The sequence below is a fragment of the Rhipicephalus microplus genome, chromosome 9 (assembly GCF_043290135.1).
Source record: "Rhipicephalus microplus isolate Deutch F79 chromosome 9, USDA_Rmic, whole genome shotgun sequence".
NCBI classification, from domain to species: domain Eukaryota; kingdom Metazoa; phylum Arthropoda; class Arachnida; order Ixodida; family Ixodidae; genus Rhipicephalus; species Rhipicephalus microplus.
This window is the reverse complement of record NC_134708.1, coordinates 88421271-88438841: the sequence shown is the minus strand read 5'-3', so window position 1 is coordinate 88438841 and position 17571 is coordinate 88421271. Positions and strand designations below refer to the sequence as shown.

At 45.9% G+C, this 17571-nt stretch overlaps 1 protein-coding gene across 1 annotated transcript; it reads right to left on the bottom strand.

Moving 5' to 3' along the window:
* Window positions 1–453: 453 nt before the first annotated feature.
* Window positions 454–5973, bottom strand: LOC119177787 (uncharacterized). Its single transcript, XM_075874040.1, has one exon. It carries the CDS (start codon window positions 5103–5105, stop codon window positions 3570–3572), a length of 1536 nt encoding a protein of 511 aa, XP_075730155.1. The 5' UTR covers window positions 5106–5973; the 3' UTR covers window positions 454–3569.
* Window positions 5974–17571: the final 11598 nt, after the last annotated feature.

Here is a 17571-nt window from a genome sequence, read left to right as displayed (position 1 = left end):
GGATGGGTAGAAACGTTTCACGTGCCTAAAGCTCGCTAAGAATTGCTTTTCATTAAAGACTTTCCGAGTAGCACTTTACAGGAGATGGTTTCGGATTTGCATGTCTTATACCAGCACGCGGTATTTTTTTCCCGTAGGGAATGGGGGTTCGGCGATATCGTTGTTTACCAGATATACAAAAGGTGCGCACACCTTTTCTCTTTACAACGTCCCTCTTATTTCATCCAATAGCTGTACTTTGCTCCCCCTCTGTTTCCCACCGTGTGTCTACGTGATAAGCAGGGTCGAGAAGAAGTGTACTGAACTGATACGAGCAGCACACCTCAAGTGGCGCCATTGTCGAAGGAGTGGAATGGCATGTCGAGTTCATTGGCGCATTTTCAAAACAGCGCTCAGGAAGAAATAATTCGGATACAGAGGAGAGAAAAAGGAAATGACAAAGACGCAACTATCTCTTTTTCATTTCATTTCATTTATTTATACTGTTAGCCCAGAAGTGGGCCGTTACAGGGTGGAAGTACAAACAATTATTTGCAAAAAAGAAGTACCGTACAGGTCTCGAGATAATTTCTCGGTATTATTGTGACCAGCAACTCGAAGTTATACATAACATACATAAATGGAACACACATGCAATGCAATACATACGCGCAGAACAGCACATGACGCATTTGAGGCGGCACTTTTGCACCGCGCTGAAGATTTGAAAGACAACTACTGCAGGATCATGCAACCAACAAAAAGTACACACACACGCAAAAAAAAAACATATGTCACTGTTATTCGGAAAATAAACGTTTTAGATTCTGTTCAAATGATGTAAGCGAGGAACAACCAATTATAGACTCTGGCAGCATATTCCAATCTTCAATAGCACGTGGAAAGTAACTGAACTTAAAGCAATCGTTACGTGGGACTAGGGGTGGTATATACATATTATGGCGATGTCTGGAGTGTTCTTGTGTGTTGACCTGGAAGTAATCTGAATAGTTTAGTTTAAATTGATTATGAATTAACTGGAAGAGGAATTTCAGACGCTCAATCCTCGTCCTAAGTTCAGGACGATCCAGTCCAGCTTTTTTACAGAGTTCAGTAGGAGAATGATGTCGGCTATATTTATTAAAAATAAATCTCGCACCAAGTCGCTGTATTTTTGTTATTTTATTGCAGTTTGTCTTTGTGTAAGGGTCCCAGACAATTTTAGAATATTCGATAATGGGTCTGACAAGAGTTTTGTAAGCAAGACACTTTATATCAGATGGGGCGGTATAAAGGTTACGTCTAAGGCTATACAATGCCTTGGTAGCCCTGGAGCATACATTATCAATATGAGTGTTCCACCGGAGGTCGGGCGTGAACCATAACCCAAGATATTTATAGTTTTGTACACGCTTGAGGAAAGCATTGCCAATCTGGTAGTTGTAATCTAGAGGTGCTTTCTTTCTAGTTATAGTCATAAAGACTGTTTTTTCTGTGTTCAAACTCATTTGCCATTCTTCGCACCAATCCTTTATTCTTTGAAGATTGTTGTTTAGATTAACTTGGTCATGTTCAGTCTCGATTCTACTATAAACAACACAGTCATCGGCAAACAACCTTATCGGGACCGTAACGCGGTTTGGTAGGTCATTTATATATAACAAAAATAAAAGGGGACCCAGCACGCTCCCCTGGGGAACTCCAGAATTCACTGCAACTGCTCTAGACTGTTTATTTTTTATTTGAACAAACTGCTGACGGCAGCTAAGATAGGATGAAAACCATTTTGTCAAGTGACTATTTTGAAACGTTTTGTCAATTTTAAACAGGAGCTTTGAGTGCGACACTTTATCAAATGCCTTTGCGAAATCCAAATATACCACATCAGTTTGACCACGCAAATTGATTGTTTTTGAAAGATCATGAACAAATCCGATTAACTGAGTTGTTGTAGATAAGCCTCGGCGGAAGCCATGCTGCTTCGAAGATAATAGATTGTGCGTATCAAGATAGGACATCAAGTGTTTGTTAATAATGTGCTCGAGTATCTTTGAACATGTACTGATAAGCGAAATAGGACGGTAGTTGCGCTCGTCTCGAGAGGAGCCACTTTTGTGAACAGGGGTAATTTTAGCCTGCTTCCACGCTAGTGGGAAAGAGCCGCTGCGCAGGGACGACTGAAATATTTTTGTAAGGAAGCGAGCCGCCCATTCAGCGTATCTGTACAGAAATTCGTTTGGTATACCATCAGGGCCGGGGGTTTTTCTTGTATTTATATTAAGTAAAAGATTTAGAACACCCTCTTCGCTAATTACCACATCATCGATCGGCCGCTGCAATGGTGACTTAGAAAACTCGGGCAAAATGCCATTATCATGAGTAAACACAGAAGCAAAAAAAGAATTGAAATCATCAACACGTTGTTGAGTAATTTCAGGTGGCCTCGGAGAGCTTGCTGGGGGAGTTACAAAGCGCCAAAACCTTGAGGGGGCTTCCTTCAAGTATTTCGTCAATGTCACATTGAAAAACCGATCCTTGGACTGCTTGATCAGACGTTTCAGTTCTTGTCTCATTGAAGAAATGCAAGCTGTTCCTTCAGGGGTACAATTTTTTGCACAAGATTTCCGTTTCCGTTTTAGTTTTCTTTTTGTGTGAATGATTTCTCTGGTGATCCAGGGATTGGTTTTACAAATGCGTTTTCTAATCCTAGGTACATAGCTGTCTATGCACTTCCCTACAACAGTTGAAAAGAAATGCCATAGCCTATCAGTGCTGCAGTCAGTGTTGTAAAGGACCTGAAATTCATCAAAGGACCTTTCAAGATAGTCCAGAATAGACACATCATCAGCCGCCATAAAATTCAATACAGTGCTAAGTGTGGGTTTACCCAAGGTGTCTGGGGACAATGCTAGGTGCGTTACTACCATTCTGTGGTCGGATAGGCCTTCTACAACTTCACAACGGCTGAGTAACGGCAACAGCTTTGGGGACACAAAAACCAAATCAAGGATAGATGACCTTGTAGTCCCTATCCGAGTAAGTTCAGTGACAGTTTGCGTTAGCCCGTAGCAGAATGCCAGCTCCAGTAGTTGCTCAGCACTTGCAACCTGTTCCGATCCAGGAGACTGGGATAGCCAATTAATATCCGGAAGATTGAAGTCCCCTAATAATAATACGTTATCTTGGAGACTAAAATTAGAATCCATAAAATTTCTTAGCTTTGCGATTATATCAAGAGAGGAATTTGGCGCTCTATAAATCCCTCCAATATACACAGTTCGCTCGCTGAACCCACACCTAATCCACAACATTTCTATGTCATAGTTATCATCCAACACTGAAAACCTAATGTTGTCTTTAATAAGAAACGCAACTCCACCACCTCTTCCTTGCCGGTCTTTTCTAACAATTGTGTAACCTGTAGGTGTTACTTCAAAATCTGCTACATCCGTGTGTAACCAAGTCTCTGTTACGACCATTATATCCGGTTCATGCTCCAGGATTGCGGCTTCAACTGCATCAGCTTTATTCAGCAAACTTCTGGCGTTTACATTAATAACCTTAACAGATGCGGTCGGTCTCGATTGGCGTCAGTCAGAGCTGGTAATACCAGGGCTAGCATACCTGAATCGCTCGTTGGTAACCTCATTCCAGCCATAGAGAACGTTGTTTACTTTCAATTTATCGATGATTAGTTTAACCTTTGCTCCCTTTGCTCTTTCATCCGCTGATGAAATCCATAGTTGTTTTCTGATTTCAACTACTCGTTTAGAGTAATCTTCGCTGATACTGAATTGTGTCCCCTTGAGGTTGCGGCAGTTTTTCAGTATTTTGGTTTTGTCCCTGAAGTCTCCTACTTTCAAGATGACTGGACGGCTTCTTCCAGGTATTTTCTTTCCTAGACGGTGAATTCTCTCAATGGAGCTACACTTTGAGCCAAGTAATTTGTCAAAGATATCGTCATTCACCTTGCTTAAGAGTACTGCCTCATCCTCAAATTCTTCTTCTTCCACTCCGCGTACTAAAAGGTTGTTGCGTCTAGAACGATTATCTAAATCATCGATCTGCCTGGCAAGAGCCGTCAATTCACTGTCATGGCGACCAACACTTGATTCTATCATTGTAAGCCGGCTCTGTATTTCACCCAACCCTTCAAGTTGTTTTTCAATAGTCTGGAGCCTAACATGCATGTCGGAAATGCTGGCATCCGTAGATGTCTGCTTGGCCTGAATTTCATTAACTTTTGCTAGTAGTTTAGTCTGGTTACTTAATATTTCCTCCAGCATTTTTTCAACCTCGGGCCCAGGATTTTCCTCTACGTCACCGGACAACTTCAGTAACAGGCTTACAACTGAAACACAGTCATTTAAGCAACCAAGAACAGTGTGTGGACACGGCAGCACAATCAGGCAGGTACAGTTACTACGAAAACCATACTTTCGATCACCAACCTGCACAAGTAGACGCACGTAAGGCGACATCATCACGGCGTTGCTGCCGCGTCCACTGAAGGTCAAGACCATGACCCTTGCTTTTATATGCTCCGGGCAGCTTGCTATCGGGGAGGAGGAGGACGTCATCGTGCTCCACGGGGGTGCGCAGTCGACGAAGTCTACGTGGCACAGCATCGTTGACGCCACTGGCGTTGATCTAGATGCGCAGTGGTTGAGTTCCTTCGAGGGCTGGTGCGCATTCTCCATCGGGGTCCATTGATAGTGTTGTCCAGCAATAACATAGGCCGCTGCTGCGTCCGCGAAGAACCACGCCAAAACCTGCACAAGTAGACGCACGTAAGGCGACATCATCACGGCGTTGCTGCCGCATCCACTGAAGGTCAAGACCATGACCCTTGCTTTTATATGCTCCGGGCAGCTTGCTATCGGGGAGGAGGAGGACGTCATCGTGCTCCACGGGGGTGCGCAGTCGACGAAGTCTACGTGGCACAGCATCGTTGACGCCACTGGCGTTGATCTAGATGCGCAGTGGTTGAGTTCCTTCGAGGGCTGGTGCGCATTCTCCATCGGGGTCCATTGATAGTGTTGTCCAGCAATAACATAGGCCGCTGCTGCGTCCGCGAAGAACCACGCCAAAACCTGCACAAGTAGACGCACGTAAGGCGACATCATCACGGCGTTGCTGCCGCGTCCACTCCGCGTACTAAAAGGTTGTTGCGTCTAGAACGATTATCTAAATCATCGATCTGCCTGGCAAGAGCCGTCAATTCACTGTCATGGCGACCAACACTTGATTCTATCATTGTAAGCCGGCTCTGTATTTCACCCAACCCTTCAAGTTGTTTTTCAATAGTCTGGAGCATAATCACAACATAAATGATAAGAAACATGCACGTGAATTCCTGTCATCGGTAGGGTGCGACGTGCATGACTGCCTGAATGCAGTAAATCTGTATGAAGTCTTATCATAAACCGCCCGTCATTATATACTGTAGCTGCGAAGCAAAATTAGTGACGATCATAGGATGAGCCAAAAATATAGCGTTAATCATAAAAAATATGCGCATCTCCACGAAGTGAATAATGACAAGCGGGCGAAGCTCTTGGTATCGTATTGGTGATTAACCGTACGTTATCCCAACGTCGACCCATATAATGTAAATTTGGTTACATATAGTATATGTAAAGATGGTGGAGATGATTTATTTCGCCTTCCAGTCGTCTTAAGCGATTCAAGGGGGATTTAGAAAACTGCTGGAGTGGAGAAAAGGCCTCAAAAGTGAACTTAAGAAGCCGCCAGCTTACAGGTCGCAAAATGCCATTTTATATTGGCATTTTATGAGATAAAATGCCCCACATGTGTTGTGTGACAGGTTTCCTTCAGAAGCCTCAACATCTAGGCGCCTTCAATTGAGGTCACCTCGCACAACTCTTCTTGATAGGTTAGTTGCACTGGGAAAAGCGATCTCTTACCTTATCGTTGCCTATGTGTATACGTTGAAGTATACTGTGATTTTTTTTTTTTTTGCAAAGGCAATCAAATGGACACTCTGCTGATTTTTACCGTCACCGTCTGTCGCCGCTGTCATGAACCGTATATTTTCTGCCAGTAAAATATTTTCCGCCTCACGCAATCAAACCAGCGACCTCTCGCTCCGCATGAAGCGCGTGGCGTTGGCCACTGAGCCACGAAAGTGCAGATCCTTCGATGTTCAATGTCAAGCTATATGCGAGTACATGCGCCACTAACCGCTGGCGCGCTGATCTCGGGTGAGATACCAGCGTTTCTTAAGCCTAACCTGAATGATTGCAGAAAGAGCGCACTCGGCGTAGCTCAGCGCCCCGCTCAGCACTACGCGCGCTCATGTCCTACTCGTTATCTGCCACGCGGGGGCTAGACTAGCGTGCGCGTGCGCGCTCATCTCGCAGTGGGACAGCATACAGCATTGTATGCCTTCGACTTCCACCGGAATGATTGCGTGGTCGTTACCAGGTGCACAAAGGTCACTTCGCTCGCTGCATAGAGTCCCCACTTGCGAAAACAGAACGCTTTTCAGTCACAGTGAAGTAACAACTGTGGCACTTGTTAGTTCATGAAAGTAGGTATCGTGCGTCGTTTTTTTTTTTTTTTTTGAGTGGCACGCTAAGTTTCGAGTTGTGAATGTTTTTAGTTCGCTCTTGTCCTGTGTGTGTTGTTTTCGGGCGTCATTCGTGCGCAAGCAGCGCGCTGCACGCTTCGACCTGCGTGTCATTCTTCGCGTCACGCTCTAATTTTTTTTCATTGCCTTCTTGGCTTCGCTCTTGTGGTGAAACTGTGACATTTCTGTGCCTTACATATGTTTCCACTACTCAATGGTTCTATATCTTGATTACAACGACACGCGACGCTAGGTCCTAAGGATCTTCGCCCTTTGACACACAAAATGTTGAAGGACGGTTGAGCTTCGCCTCAAAAGTAGAACGCGAAAGCGTATTTCTGCCCCACCCGAATCGTCTTACCAACAGGTAGCCTCACGTCACTTTTCCGTAGGCATCCTAACTGTTCCGCGAAGAAAGGAACGTCTGTACGCATAACATTGGCTACTTGAAACTATGTTACAATGCCTGCTGCGAGTACAGCTGCGAAGTGCTTGTTGCACCATAATTCTTCAGAGGCGGGTTATCCGCTGGTCATTAATGGTAACTCACTGAATGCGTGAGGGGGAGGCAGAAATTTTGGGGAGCAGATGACATTAAGGTGGCGGTTACAAGGTATCAGCGGCAAGCAAAGGACTGGGTTCCCTGGCAGAACATGGACGAGGCCTTTGTCCTGCAGTAGCCCTATAGTCGGGCTGGTCGCGGTGATGATTCGTTTAGCCAATCAGTGAGGTACCCGTTCACGAAGTATCCGAAAGGCAACACGGGAACCTACGTGACTGCTCAGTTTGTTGTGGCGTTTGCTGCTGCTGATAATTAAGTACCCCGATCGCTTTGGAATAAGTGAGCCTTTAAACCGCCGAACACTTATGTAATCAACGTGTAATTCACAGTTTTACCATGCATATCCAACTAGCCCAACTTCTGATTCTGTTGCAATCCACGTGTCTTCACGCTAGGTGCAGTTCGACGTTTATGCCGCGCAACATTACATGCCTTGAGGAAACTCCTCGCATTACAGGACATTCTTATATAGATATTTGGGGGGGGGGGGGGGGCAGTCCCGAGCAACGTAATAACTCTGGGACTATACCACAAAATCACACCCGTGATGGCGTACATATTATCAATGTTATGTGTATAAGGTTGATTTCGTGACTGCAAGTGAACGTAACATATAGAAAAAAATGTAAATGAAGGGAAGAAAAGGAATGGCTCTGTGGTAGAACACCTGCTTGTCAAGAAGCGCGGGTTGATATCCTACTCATGCGCAATGTTGCTCGGCAAAATCTGTATTTCCCTGATTTATTTTTTTTATTTATTTGATTTGAGTACGTAGAAACACGAAGATGGAGGAAAGAAGGAGGGAATAGACTGACAACTGGCACCTATAGGGATACAACGCCTGCCTGCTCCTTCGGGAAGGGGAAGCATAGAGTAAATAAGGGAAGTAAGAAGAAGAGAGAAGAGGAAAGTGAAAAAAAGGAACAAAACACACACGCTAAAAAATAGTCAAACGGAAAGTGTCTATAAACGTGATGCCAAGTCGGTTTTCGTTGAGAAAGGTAAAAGAGCCCTGTGAGCCTGGTCACGCCTAAAAGCACATCCTCCTGGGAACAAGCAATCAACAAAAAAAATCGCTCAGCATCGGTATCACGAGTGGTCTCTATTGGCTGTGATAATAATTACATCATTTTCAGCATCGAACCCAAACACTCGCGCCCTTGGCTTCGATCTGAGTGACGTCACCCATCCCGTCGCTACCGTGGCGCCGTGCATGCGCACATAGGCATCTATTGGTACCTTTCAAACGTGTAAACCATGGACCACTCTAGAAGAGCGAAGAAAGTGGAAACGTGAGAGTGCTCGCATTCGCCGGTTGGTGGTGCAGGCTGTGCACAAGAACAGGCCCGGGAGGCCGAGTGCCGGCAGCAACTGCGTATCGATGATCCGGCAGCCTTCCAAGACCTGCTAAATGGTGAACGGGAATACAAGCTTCGGTAGCGACCGCATTCTCTAAACACGTCGCCGAGTTAGCTCGCGATGTAAAATGCTTGCCGGTACAACAGCGTCAACGAGATGATAGCGTGAGCGCGTTCACCGGGATGGACGCCTGCTTTTGGTCGGAGTTTCTTCAGCGGCACTTTGGCTTCGGTTGCGACTCACTTGACCGCCTGTGGTTCGAGAACAACAGCAGTCATTAACATAATGCGAAACACATTTAACAGATCATTACGCTCCTACATGACCACAATCATCTAAGGCATAATCTGCGGCATGTGAAATAGACCCTGTTGTAAACCCAAGCCAAACGTTTGTCTAACCTTAAGCACAAACATTCAATCAATATAAAGGTTTCAGCGCAGCGTTGGGTTGAACCCACTGCTAAACGACGGAACCACAAGGTTAAGCTTCTGCTGGTTAACAGTTTGTACAGAGTTGTCGGGCGGTGATTTTTTTTCAGCATTTATTCATTTGCATCTCACTCGAATTTCCGCCAACGGACTGCGCTGACCTTTAGCTAACCACCGACGCGGGCACAAAAATTTCTACGAAGCGAGATATTGAAAGCTGTCGCGTTGAAGCTACCTTGATTGCTCAATAAGCAGTTCGAAGTCATTTGAATAGAACAGAAATAAAAAGTGTAAAGAAGACGTAAGGAAATGTTTAATGATTGGTAATGCAATGTTCTAGATTATACCGATGCACGATTTTGAAGAGCGTGGTGTAATGTTGATCTTAACCGGCTTATAAACGTCCATTTAAAATGTCTATTCGGAATGTAACCTTCCTTTTATAACTTTTGTATTCATCTGGTCTCCAGAAAGTCTAGCGCAGGCTTGACGTCAGTGGCCGTAAGATGTTGCCGCGTAGACTAGACCCGTCGTACCACATGGGGGTCGGAGGTGTTCGGGCAGATCTATCAGGGTTGTTTGGCTTCATATTTCGTAAAAGGTCAACAACACCTAATTCCAATCATTACAATTCAACTTACTCTTTACTACATCACCTACTGTAATTGAGCAAACGCGAAAAACGAGGATGTTGGTAACGACGGCACCTTGAAGTTCCCGCACCATTCGCCATGACGTCACATAATTTAACGATGCCTATACTGAGGCCCACAATGTTTCTGAACGGTAAAAAATAATAAAAAACAAAGCGAAGTGTCTTCTTAGGGGGCAATAAGCTTGAAATTTATGTTTGAGAAAATTTTGTAGAGCGAATGACGCCAAAATACTGCATATAAGCTTTGTAATACAAGACGTCACAGGCCAAGGTATCGCGCGAAATTTAAAAATGAAACCTTGAACTTCGTGGTTGAATAAACGACATTAGGTTTGTCACTGTACGATTTATCAATCTAAACTGATTCATTTTTTTGTTTAGAGTCTTTTAAAGTGCAACCGTCCTGGCAGAAGGTCGAACCCGAGATCTTGAGCTTCGCAGCGTGGTGACTCAGCCGCTAAGGAGGTCATCGCATAACAGCGTATCGCTGGAACACTGTACATCAAGGTGCGCCTGCACACGATCGGGACGCCACGCAGTGGAGAATACGACAGTAGCAAACGTAGCTAGATGACGTAAAACTATCCTTACAACATACAAGCTCTGAAAAATAAACTGTTTCTCGCAAAAACTCGATGAACTTTTCCATCTGAAGTGCCGAGTGCCATCATGCGGTCGACTTCTGATTACTGCCTTGTGTCATCGAGGTCGCAAGCATATTTCTCGTACGAACAAGTCTGACGTGAGAGCTGTCCGTGTCGCAATTGTAGCGAAAGTTAACCAGAGCGGATGCTATTTTGCCGCGATAGCATTAAAGAGCTAGTTTCGCATAAATTCTGGCTCAGAGTCGATCTCGGTCGGCGTCGTTGGTTATGAGCGAGAAACTTGGTTTTACCGTGAGCAAGAACTTGAGATACGTGGCTTAAGACGAGCGAACAAATTTATTTAGGTCCTAAAGAACGGTACCGATCAGAAAACTGACAAAAGTATTTGGTTCGAGTGAGAATCGAACCCAGGACTTCTGTGCAGAAAGCAAGGGTGTTATTACAAAGATACTCCAGTGCCCGATATTTTTTCATAACAAAGAAAAAGAAAGAACATTGTATGAATCTCGTGCAATGCAAGCAGCGTCCTTAACGCATTTAACATTTCGTAGCAGAAGCGCGGAATAACGCCAGACTTCCAAAGATGTAATTTGCGCAAAGAGTGGTTTGTCTTAGGCGCTCCCAAATTCAAATGCACACGGGCGTACCTAATTATTTTCAGCAACAGCATCGACATCGCGGGCAGCTGCACAGGTACGTGCGTTGCCTTACGGATTTTGAAGAAGAACACGGTGCATTCTAAAGGAACTTTCTCAACCTTTCTGCACCCTCCTGTATAACTGTCATAAGAATCCCGTGCATTAGTGTACCTACCATCAAAATTCAGTTTCGTTGTTGTACAATGTTCCACGCTGCTTGGCTAGTCATGCACAATTTACTAAGTGCAATGACTGTGCGACAAATTCAGTGATAAAGCCGGGACAACCCGTTTCGGCTCTGGTAGTCAACTACGTCCTCACACTGTAAACCGATTCGCGCCCTGAAAAAGGTTTCAAGCAAGCAAAACACCCTTTCGACCACTTAACCAATATTTCCAAAAATTAGGGTCTAAGAGTGTTTTCTATCCACAAACAGCCTTGAAAGAGAGAGTTTTTCACTAAAACACACTTTAAGAGCTGAGGGTGCTTTGGGCTCTCGAAGAACTCATGGCCAATACAATAGCGTGCCAGGTGATAATTGAGACTAAAAGATTACAAGGTTTTTAAATCTTCGGCGAGTAAATATTAAGAGATGTATCTTCTAAAGATGTCTCTAAAGATGTCTTCTAAATAGATGTCTCTTCTAAAGCAACCACAAGCATACCACGAATCAACGCCCATTCTCTTAAAGGGACACTAAAGCAAACAACGACTTGATTTGTATCAATAAACTGTATTCTGGTTATCATAAATTCAAAAGTTTCACTGTCATGAGTTCATTATTAGTGAAGGACGTCGGTCAAAGTTCCATTTGTAAATTTCGCGCTGACATCTCTGCGCATGACGTAACATGGCTCAAAGAACAATGGCTCAAAGAAATTTTTCAAAACTTCGTATGCTACCACTATGGCGCCCACAGATGGCAACGCACTACATTTTTTTAGTACAATCTATGCAGGCAGAAGTTGACAGGCCTCCAAAATTTACTTTGTTGGGGTCTTCCATGCGGGAATTCGATGGGACGTCTCCGCCGCATTTTCTTTTCGCGCGTATTCTTGCTCACCAACCGTCATGTTGCAGTAAGAGTGGTGTTCTCGAGATTTTGAAATTCTTCTTTCTTAACACGGGGAAAATCGTTTTGCGCTTTAAAGCCTTTTTAATATTTACTGATTGTTCCTACGGAACAGGAATATCCGCACTGGCACACAACAGCGTCTTAAGATGTGCTTATTTATACCAGATGGTCACTGTTAGGCTGTGTAGCGCGAGCATTCCGCTCCTGGGGTCTTTTACAATATGGAAGAGGAGGAAGAAAGTTTAAGCGGAAAGACAGGGAGGTTAGCCAGTTCTTAGACCGGCTGGCTACCCTGTGCTGGGGAAAGGGGTGAGGGGAATGAAAGATGTTAAAAATAAATGTTGCGAAGAGAGGGAGAAATTACAAAAAAAATGCGACAGAGGAAAGGCAACATCAAAGAGTATAAGACACTAAAGTCTGTCTCTGAGGCCAGTTGTCCGCAAAAAGCGCAGCAAAGCTTTCAAAGCCTTCTGGGCTGAGGATGGGCTCGGCCAATGACCCAGAATCCTTTGTTCCGACAAAGGCCGATCGTGTTGTCTATCCAGAGCTGCAGTGAGTTTGTGTCTTTGCAGATTCAAATGGGTGCACTCACACAGAAGGTGCGCGATGGTTTCTTCGCAACTGCAGTAAGTGTATGTAGGAGAGCTGGCCATGCCATTGAGATACGAGTATGCGTTCGTGAAGGCCACTCCAAGCCACAGGCGGCATAGAAGAGTCTCCTCAGCTCGATATATTTTTGGGGGAAGGCGAAGCTGCAGATCGAGATCCAAGTTATGTAGGCGCGCGTTTGTGAAGTCTGTTGAGTTCCACTGTACCAGTGTGAGGTCATGTGCAAGCGAACGAAGTCTCGTAGCTGCGTCGGTTCTTGAGAACGGGATGGCTGTGTATTGGGTACCATCGTGTGCAGATCTAGCGGCCTCATCTGCGCGGTCATTGCCATATATACCGCAATGACCTGGTATCCACTGATACACTATGCTGTGCTGTTTTTCGATTGCTTGGTGATGAAGAAGCCTTATTTCAGCTACTAACTGTTCATTAGGTCCTTGGCGAAAGGGTGACATAAGACATTGAAGAGATGCCTTCGAGTCCGAGAAGATAGACCAAATTCCTGAAGGTACTTTCACTATAAACTCCAGAGCTGCACGTATGGCTGCAAGTTCTGCAGCTGTCGACGACGTCAAATGCGATGTCATGAATTTAATTGTGATGTGCCTCGCGGGAATAACCACCGCCCCTGCAGAGCTTACTGAAGACACTGAGCCGTCCGTGTAAATGTTAAGGCGTCCGTTGTGGTTCTCTTGCAGGAAAAGTAATGTGGCCTGTTTCAGGCCTAGAAGCGACGAATTTTTCTTATTTTGGATGCCAGGAATTGTAAGAAGGGCTTTGAGTGAGTGTAGGCACCATAATGGTATCGGCGGCTGTGCTGCATGCGTGAAGTGCAATAGAAGCACTGCGCAATGCTGAGCTACAGTTGCGCTGAATGCTGAGTGGGGCATGGAAGTTCGAAGTGTGGCGAGGTGATGAGATGGAAGCCGAGCGAAATGTCTTATGTGCATTCTCAAAGCGTCTACGCGGATGTATTCGTTGACTGGATAATCACGCGCAATGATGACTGTCGCTGCTGTAGACGCACATCTCGGGAGACCAAGGCATATTCTCAGGGCTTGGGCTTGGATCGACTGGAGGACGCGCAAGTTTGTTCTTCGGATCCCGCAAAGCACGGGTAAGCTGTATCGCATATAACCGAGGAACAGAACAGTGTAGAGTCATTGCTCGTATCGATGCACCCCACGTTTTTCCAGCAAGAAACCTCAGTACGTGGGTGATCATGGCTAGTTTAGTGTTCATGTGGGCGATGTGAGGGCTCCAGGAGAGGTCGCGATCAACTATGACTCCGAAGAATCGGTGGGTCTTCACGTAGTTGATCGTGTGTCCGTTGATTTTAATAACATATGGGCTCATAACCTTATGCGTGATTGCTATAAGCCAGCATTTCTCTGATGACAACTCTAGTCCCCGTTCTTCTAGGTACTTTGTCGCTGTTGTAGCCGCTCCCTGAAGCCGGGCACGCAAATGAAGGCGTGTTACGCCTGACGCCCAGATGCAGATGTCATCTGCATATATTGATAGATGGACAGATTCTTGAAGTGCGTCAACCAGGCCGAGTAACGCTAGATTGAAAAGTGTGGGGCTAAGAAAACCACCTTGAGGCACACCTCGACGGTTGCAATGGTGCGTTGTTGTGCCATTCTCCGTTTGTACAAAGAAAGTTCTGCCTTTCAGATAGCTGTGGATCCATTGGTAAACCCGACCCTCTAATTCAACATTTCCCATGACATCCAGAATGGCTTCATGTGATACGTTATCGTATGCACCTTTCACAACCAAGAACAAAGCCGCAGATAAACGTTTCAGTCTTTTTTGATGCTGAACAGATGAGACCAGGTCTATAACGTTATCAATTGCGGACCGCCCACGCCGAAAGCCTGTCATAGCATGAGGGTATACCTCGTGGCGCTCCAGGTACCACTCTAGGCGAGTCAATATCATCCTCTCCATCAATTTCCCGAAACAGCTGGTAAGCGCGATGGGGTGATAAGAGGTCAAGTGCAGAGGAGATTTTCCTGGTTTAAGCACAGGGACGAGGCGGCTGGATTTCCATGAATGACGGATAAACCCGCTGCTCCACGAGTCGTTGTACACGGATAGAAGGGCCCGTCGAGCTGCTTCTCCGAGGTTGCAAAGAGCCATGTACGTGATCCCATCCGGACCAGGCGATGAAGATCGTTTGCATGCCGTCAAGGCCGCTTGTAGTTCCTCTAGAGAGAAAAAGGTGTCTATTCTTGAATCTCTGGAAACTGGAGCGTTTTTTAGGTGGCGCGTGGTGCACGCGGACGCATGACCGGCAACTTTCATGCAGAAATCTTCTGCTATCTCAATTTCGGTGCGGCTTTCGTGGAGATAAAGACACTTGAAGGGGCGATGTTGATGTGGCGATGTTCGTAGGCCACGGACAATCCTCCATGTCCGCGTCAAAGGCTTGTGTGGATCCAAAGATTCGCACAGATATTTCCAGCGAAAGGATTGAAGTGAAATGATTCGCCGCTGAATTTTTTTCTGTAGGCGCCTTGCCTCCCTCAAGTCGTGAATGAACTTAGTGCGCCTATATCTTCTTTCTGCGCGACGACGGATCGCTCTGAGCCGTTCCAATTCCGCTTGATGTTGACAATATTCGGAAGTATGTTGAATATGATAGGTCGCTTCTTGAGTAGCACCTCTAATCATATCCTCGAGGGTGTCAAGAGGAGGCGCTTTATTTTCTTGACACCTTTCTTCCGTCAGTTACCTGAACTTTGTCCAGTCGATGCGAGTCGAAGTCTTGTAGTTTGGCAATTTTTCCAGACCCTTGATCTTCAAATAAGTTGGTATGTGGTCGCTTCCATGAGTTTCATAGTCTGCGAACCACTTGACCTTTCCATTTAGGCTTCGTGACACAAATGTCAAGTCAAGGCAGCTGCTGTATGTCGTTCCCCGTAGAAACGTTGGGCTTCCGTCGTTTACACAAAGCAGCTGCTGCTCCAGAGCAAAGGAGAATACTTGCCTTCCGCGACTGTCTGTCTTCTGACTTCCCCATAGTGGGTGGTGAGCGTTGAAATCTCCGGTGATGATCCATGGTCTAGGTGTGGCTGTTAACACTGCACGTAGTCTTTCAGGTTCAAAACGGTTTGAAGGTGATATATATGCGCCTACAAGCGTGAAAATGAGTTCTCTACGTTTAACTGTCAAGCAGACATACTGGTTGTCATCGTGAGGGGCTATTCGGTGCTCGATATAGGTAAGGTCGCATCTGATATATACAATGACTTTACTCTGTTCGTTGCAGGTAGCGGACTTGAAGGCTTCGTACCTGAATAGTCGTATTGCATTGTGTAGCCTTGGCTCACAGATAACAATAATTGGAAACTGGTTTTTAAACACAAATTGTCGGATATCAGAAATGCGAGGCTTGAGGCCTCTGGCATTCCACTGAAATATCGAAGCTCCTTTGACCTCTTTACGAAAGGCTTGCAGGGGCGGAGCCATGGTGCTTTTCCAGACTTGATAGCCCCGGCTTCAGCGCATCCACTAACTGAAGTGCACTCTTTGCAGCCGGACTGTCAATGGTAGTGAGGAGTATACGAATTGTATTCATGAGGGTCTTTACCATGACTACGATTTCTTTGTCGCGACTATCACCGCATTCTCGTTCCGAAGTGATTGTAGACGAGCGATGCGGTGGCTCAAACGGTGGGTCTATCGTTGGCAGCGCTGGCCATGCTTCAGGCGAGCCGGTGATGCTCTTGTCTTGCTTGGAAGATTTGTTGTCGGCGTGTCTGGACGCTTGAGGTGGTAAGCCGGCGGTCGTTTGGTGAGGTTCAGTCCTTGCTTCAGCACTGGGTCTCCTCAGGGGCCTCCGGCGACGAGACCGCCGGCGTCGTACTTGGGCTGCGGCCTCCCTGTGAGTTGAGCCATCCCGCACCATTTGCCTCAACACTTCCATTTCCTTTTTCATGATTGGGCAATCTTTTGACGACGCTTCGTGAGGGTCATGACAGTTTCGACATTTTCGAAGTTCTGCCTGGCAATAGTCTGCGCTATGTGATCCTGAGCATAGCGAGCACACAGCCAGGTTTGTACAAACAGCACTGACATGTCCCAATCTATAACATTTCCGGCATTGAAGGGGCTTCGGTACAAAGGGTCGCACTGTGTGTCGAAAATGGCCGACCTTGACTTACGATGAAAGGCTGTCACCCTTGAACACGAGCTTCACGCAGCGTGATTTGCCAAGGCGACGAGCTTGCAGTATAGGAAGTTCTGCAGACACCGGTTTCATGAGAGCAGCAAAGTCAATTTCGCTGATGGAAATGTCGACGTCGTAAATGACGCCTGCCGTAGAGTCGCGGCCATCAGGTATATATGAGCGAACATTGATGTTATCCGACATCTTGACGTTGCTCAGCACTTCCAATGTGCTTCGTTGAGTGACGTCTACGGCGAAGATATTCTTATGGCCGTTGATCCTTACATCCGCGATCTCTCCCTGGGCGAGTTCCTCAAGAAACCTAGACGTGACTTGACGATTGAGCCGGTTGAGACTATGAGCCGCATCGACCGGCACAAACAGAATTGTGTATATTGTGGGCTCTCTCGTCGTCGTCACATTCTTACTTGTTGTTGGAGACGGCATCACTAGTCTTCTTTTTCGCTGCCGCCTTGTCACAGGCACGAAGTCGCCTTCATCGGAGCTTTCGTCCCTGGCGGTAGAGTAAATCAGTCGTCTTCGCTGTCGGCATCGCTCGGGTGGCCCGTACGCTTTCTCGTGGTAGCTGCGGACGACGTCGATGGTTGCGGTGGAAGCCCAGGCGAATCCACGTCCATCGCTTTTACAATATACGCTCTGTTGTGTATATGGTTTGACGCGTGCGTGCACCTCCTGTGTCAATTTCACCGATATGTAGTTTACTGTGCTGTATAATATGGCATGAACATATTTTTTATTTAGAATGAGGGCTACGGTAACTACCATCTAAAGACCAGATTGTGCGCGCAAGAATGAACGCATTCTTTATGCGACCCTTACTTTCTGAAGCATAGATTAAACTTTAGGGCTCTGTAACATTCTTACAAGA

Excerpts from the sequence above, each read along its gene's own strand:
- LOC119177787 (XM_075874040.1), bottom strand. The coding sequence starts at position 5,105 with ATGATGTCGCCTTACGTGCGTCTACTTGTGCAGGTTTTGGCGTGGTTC.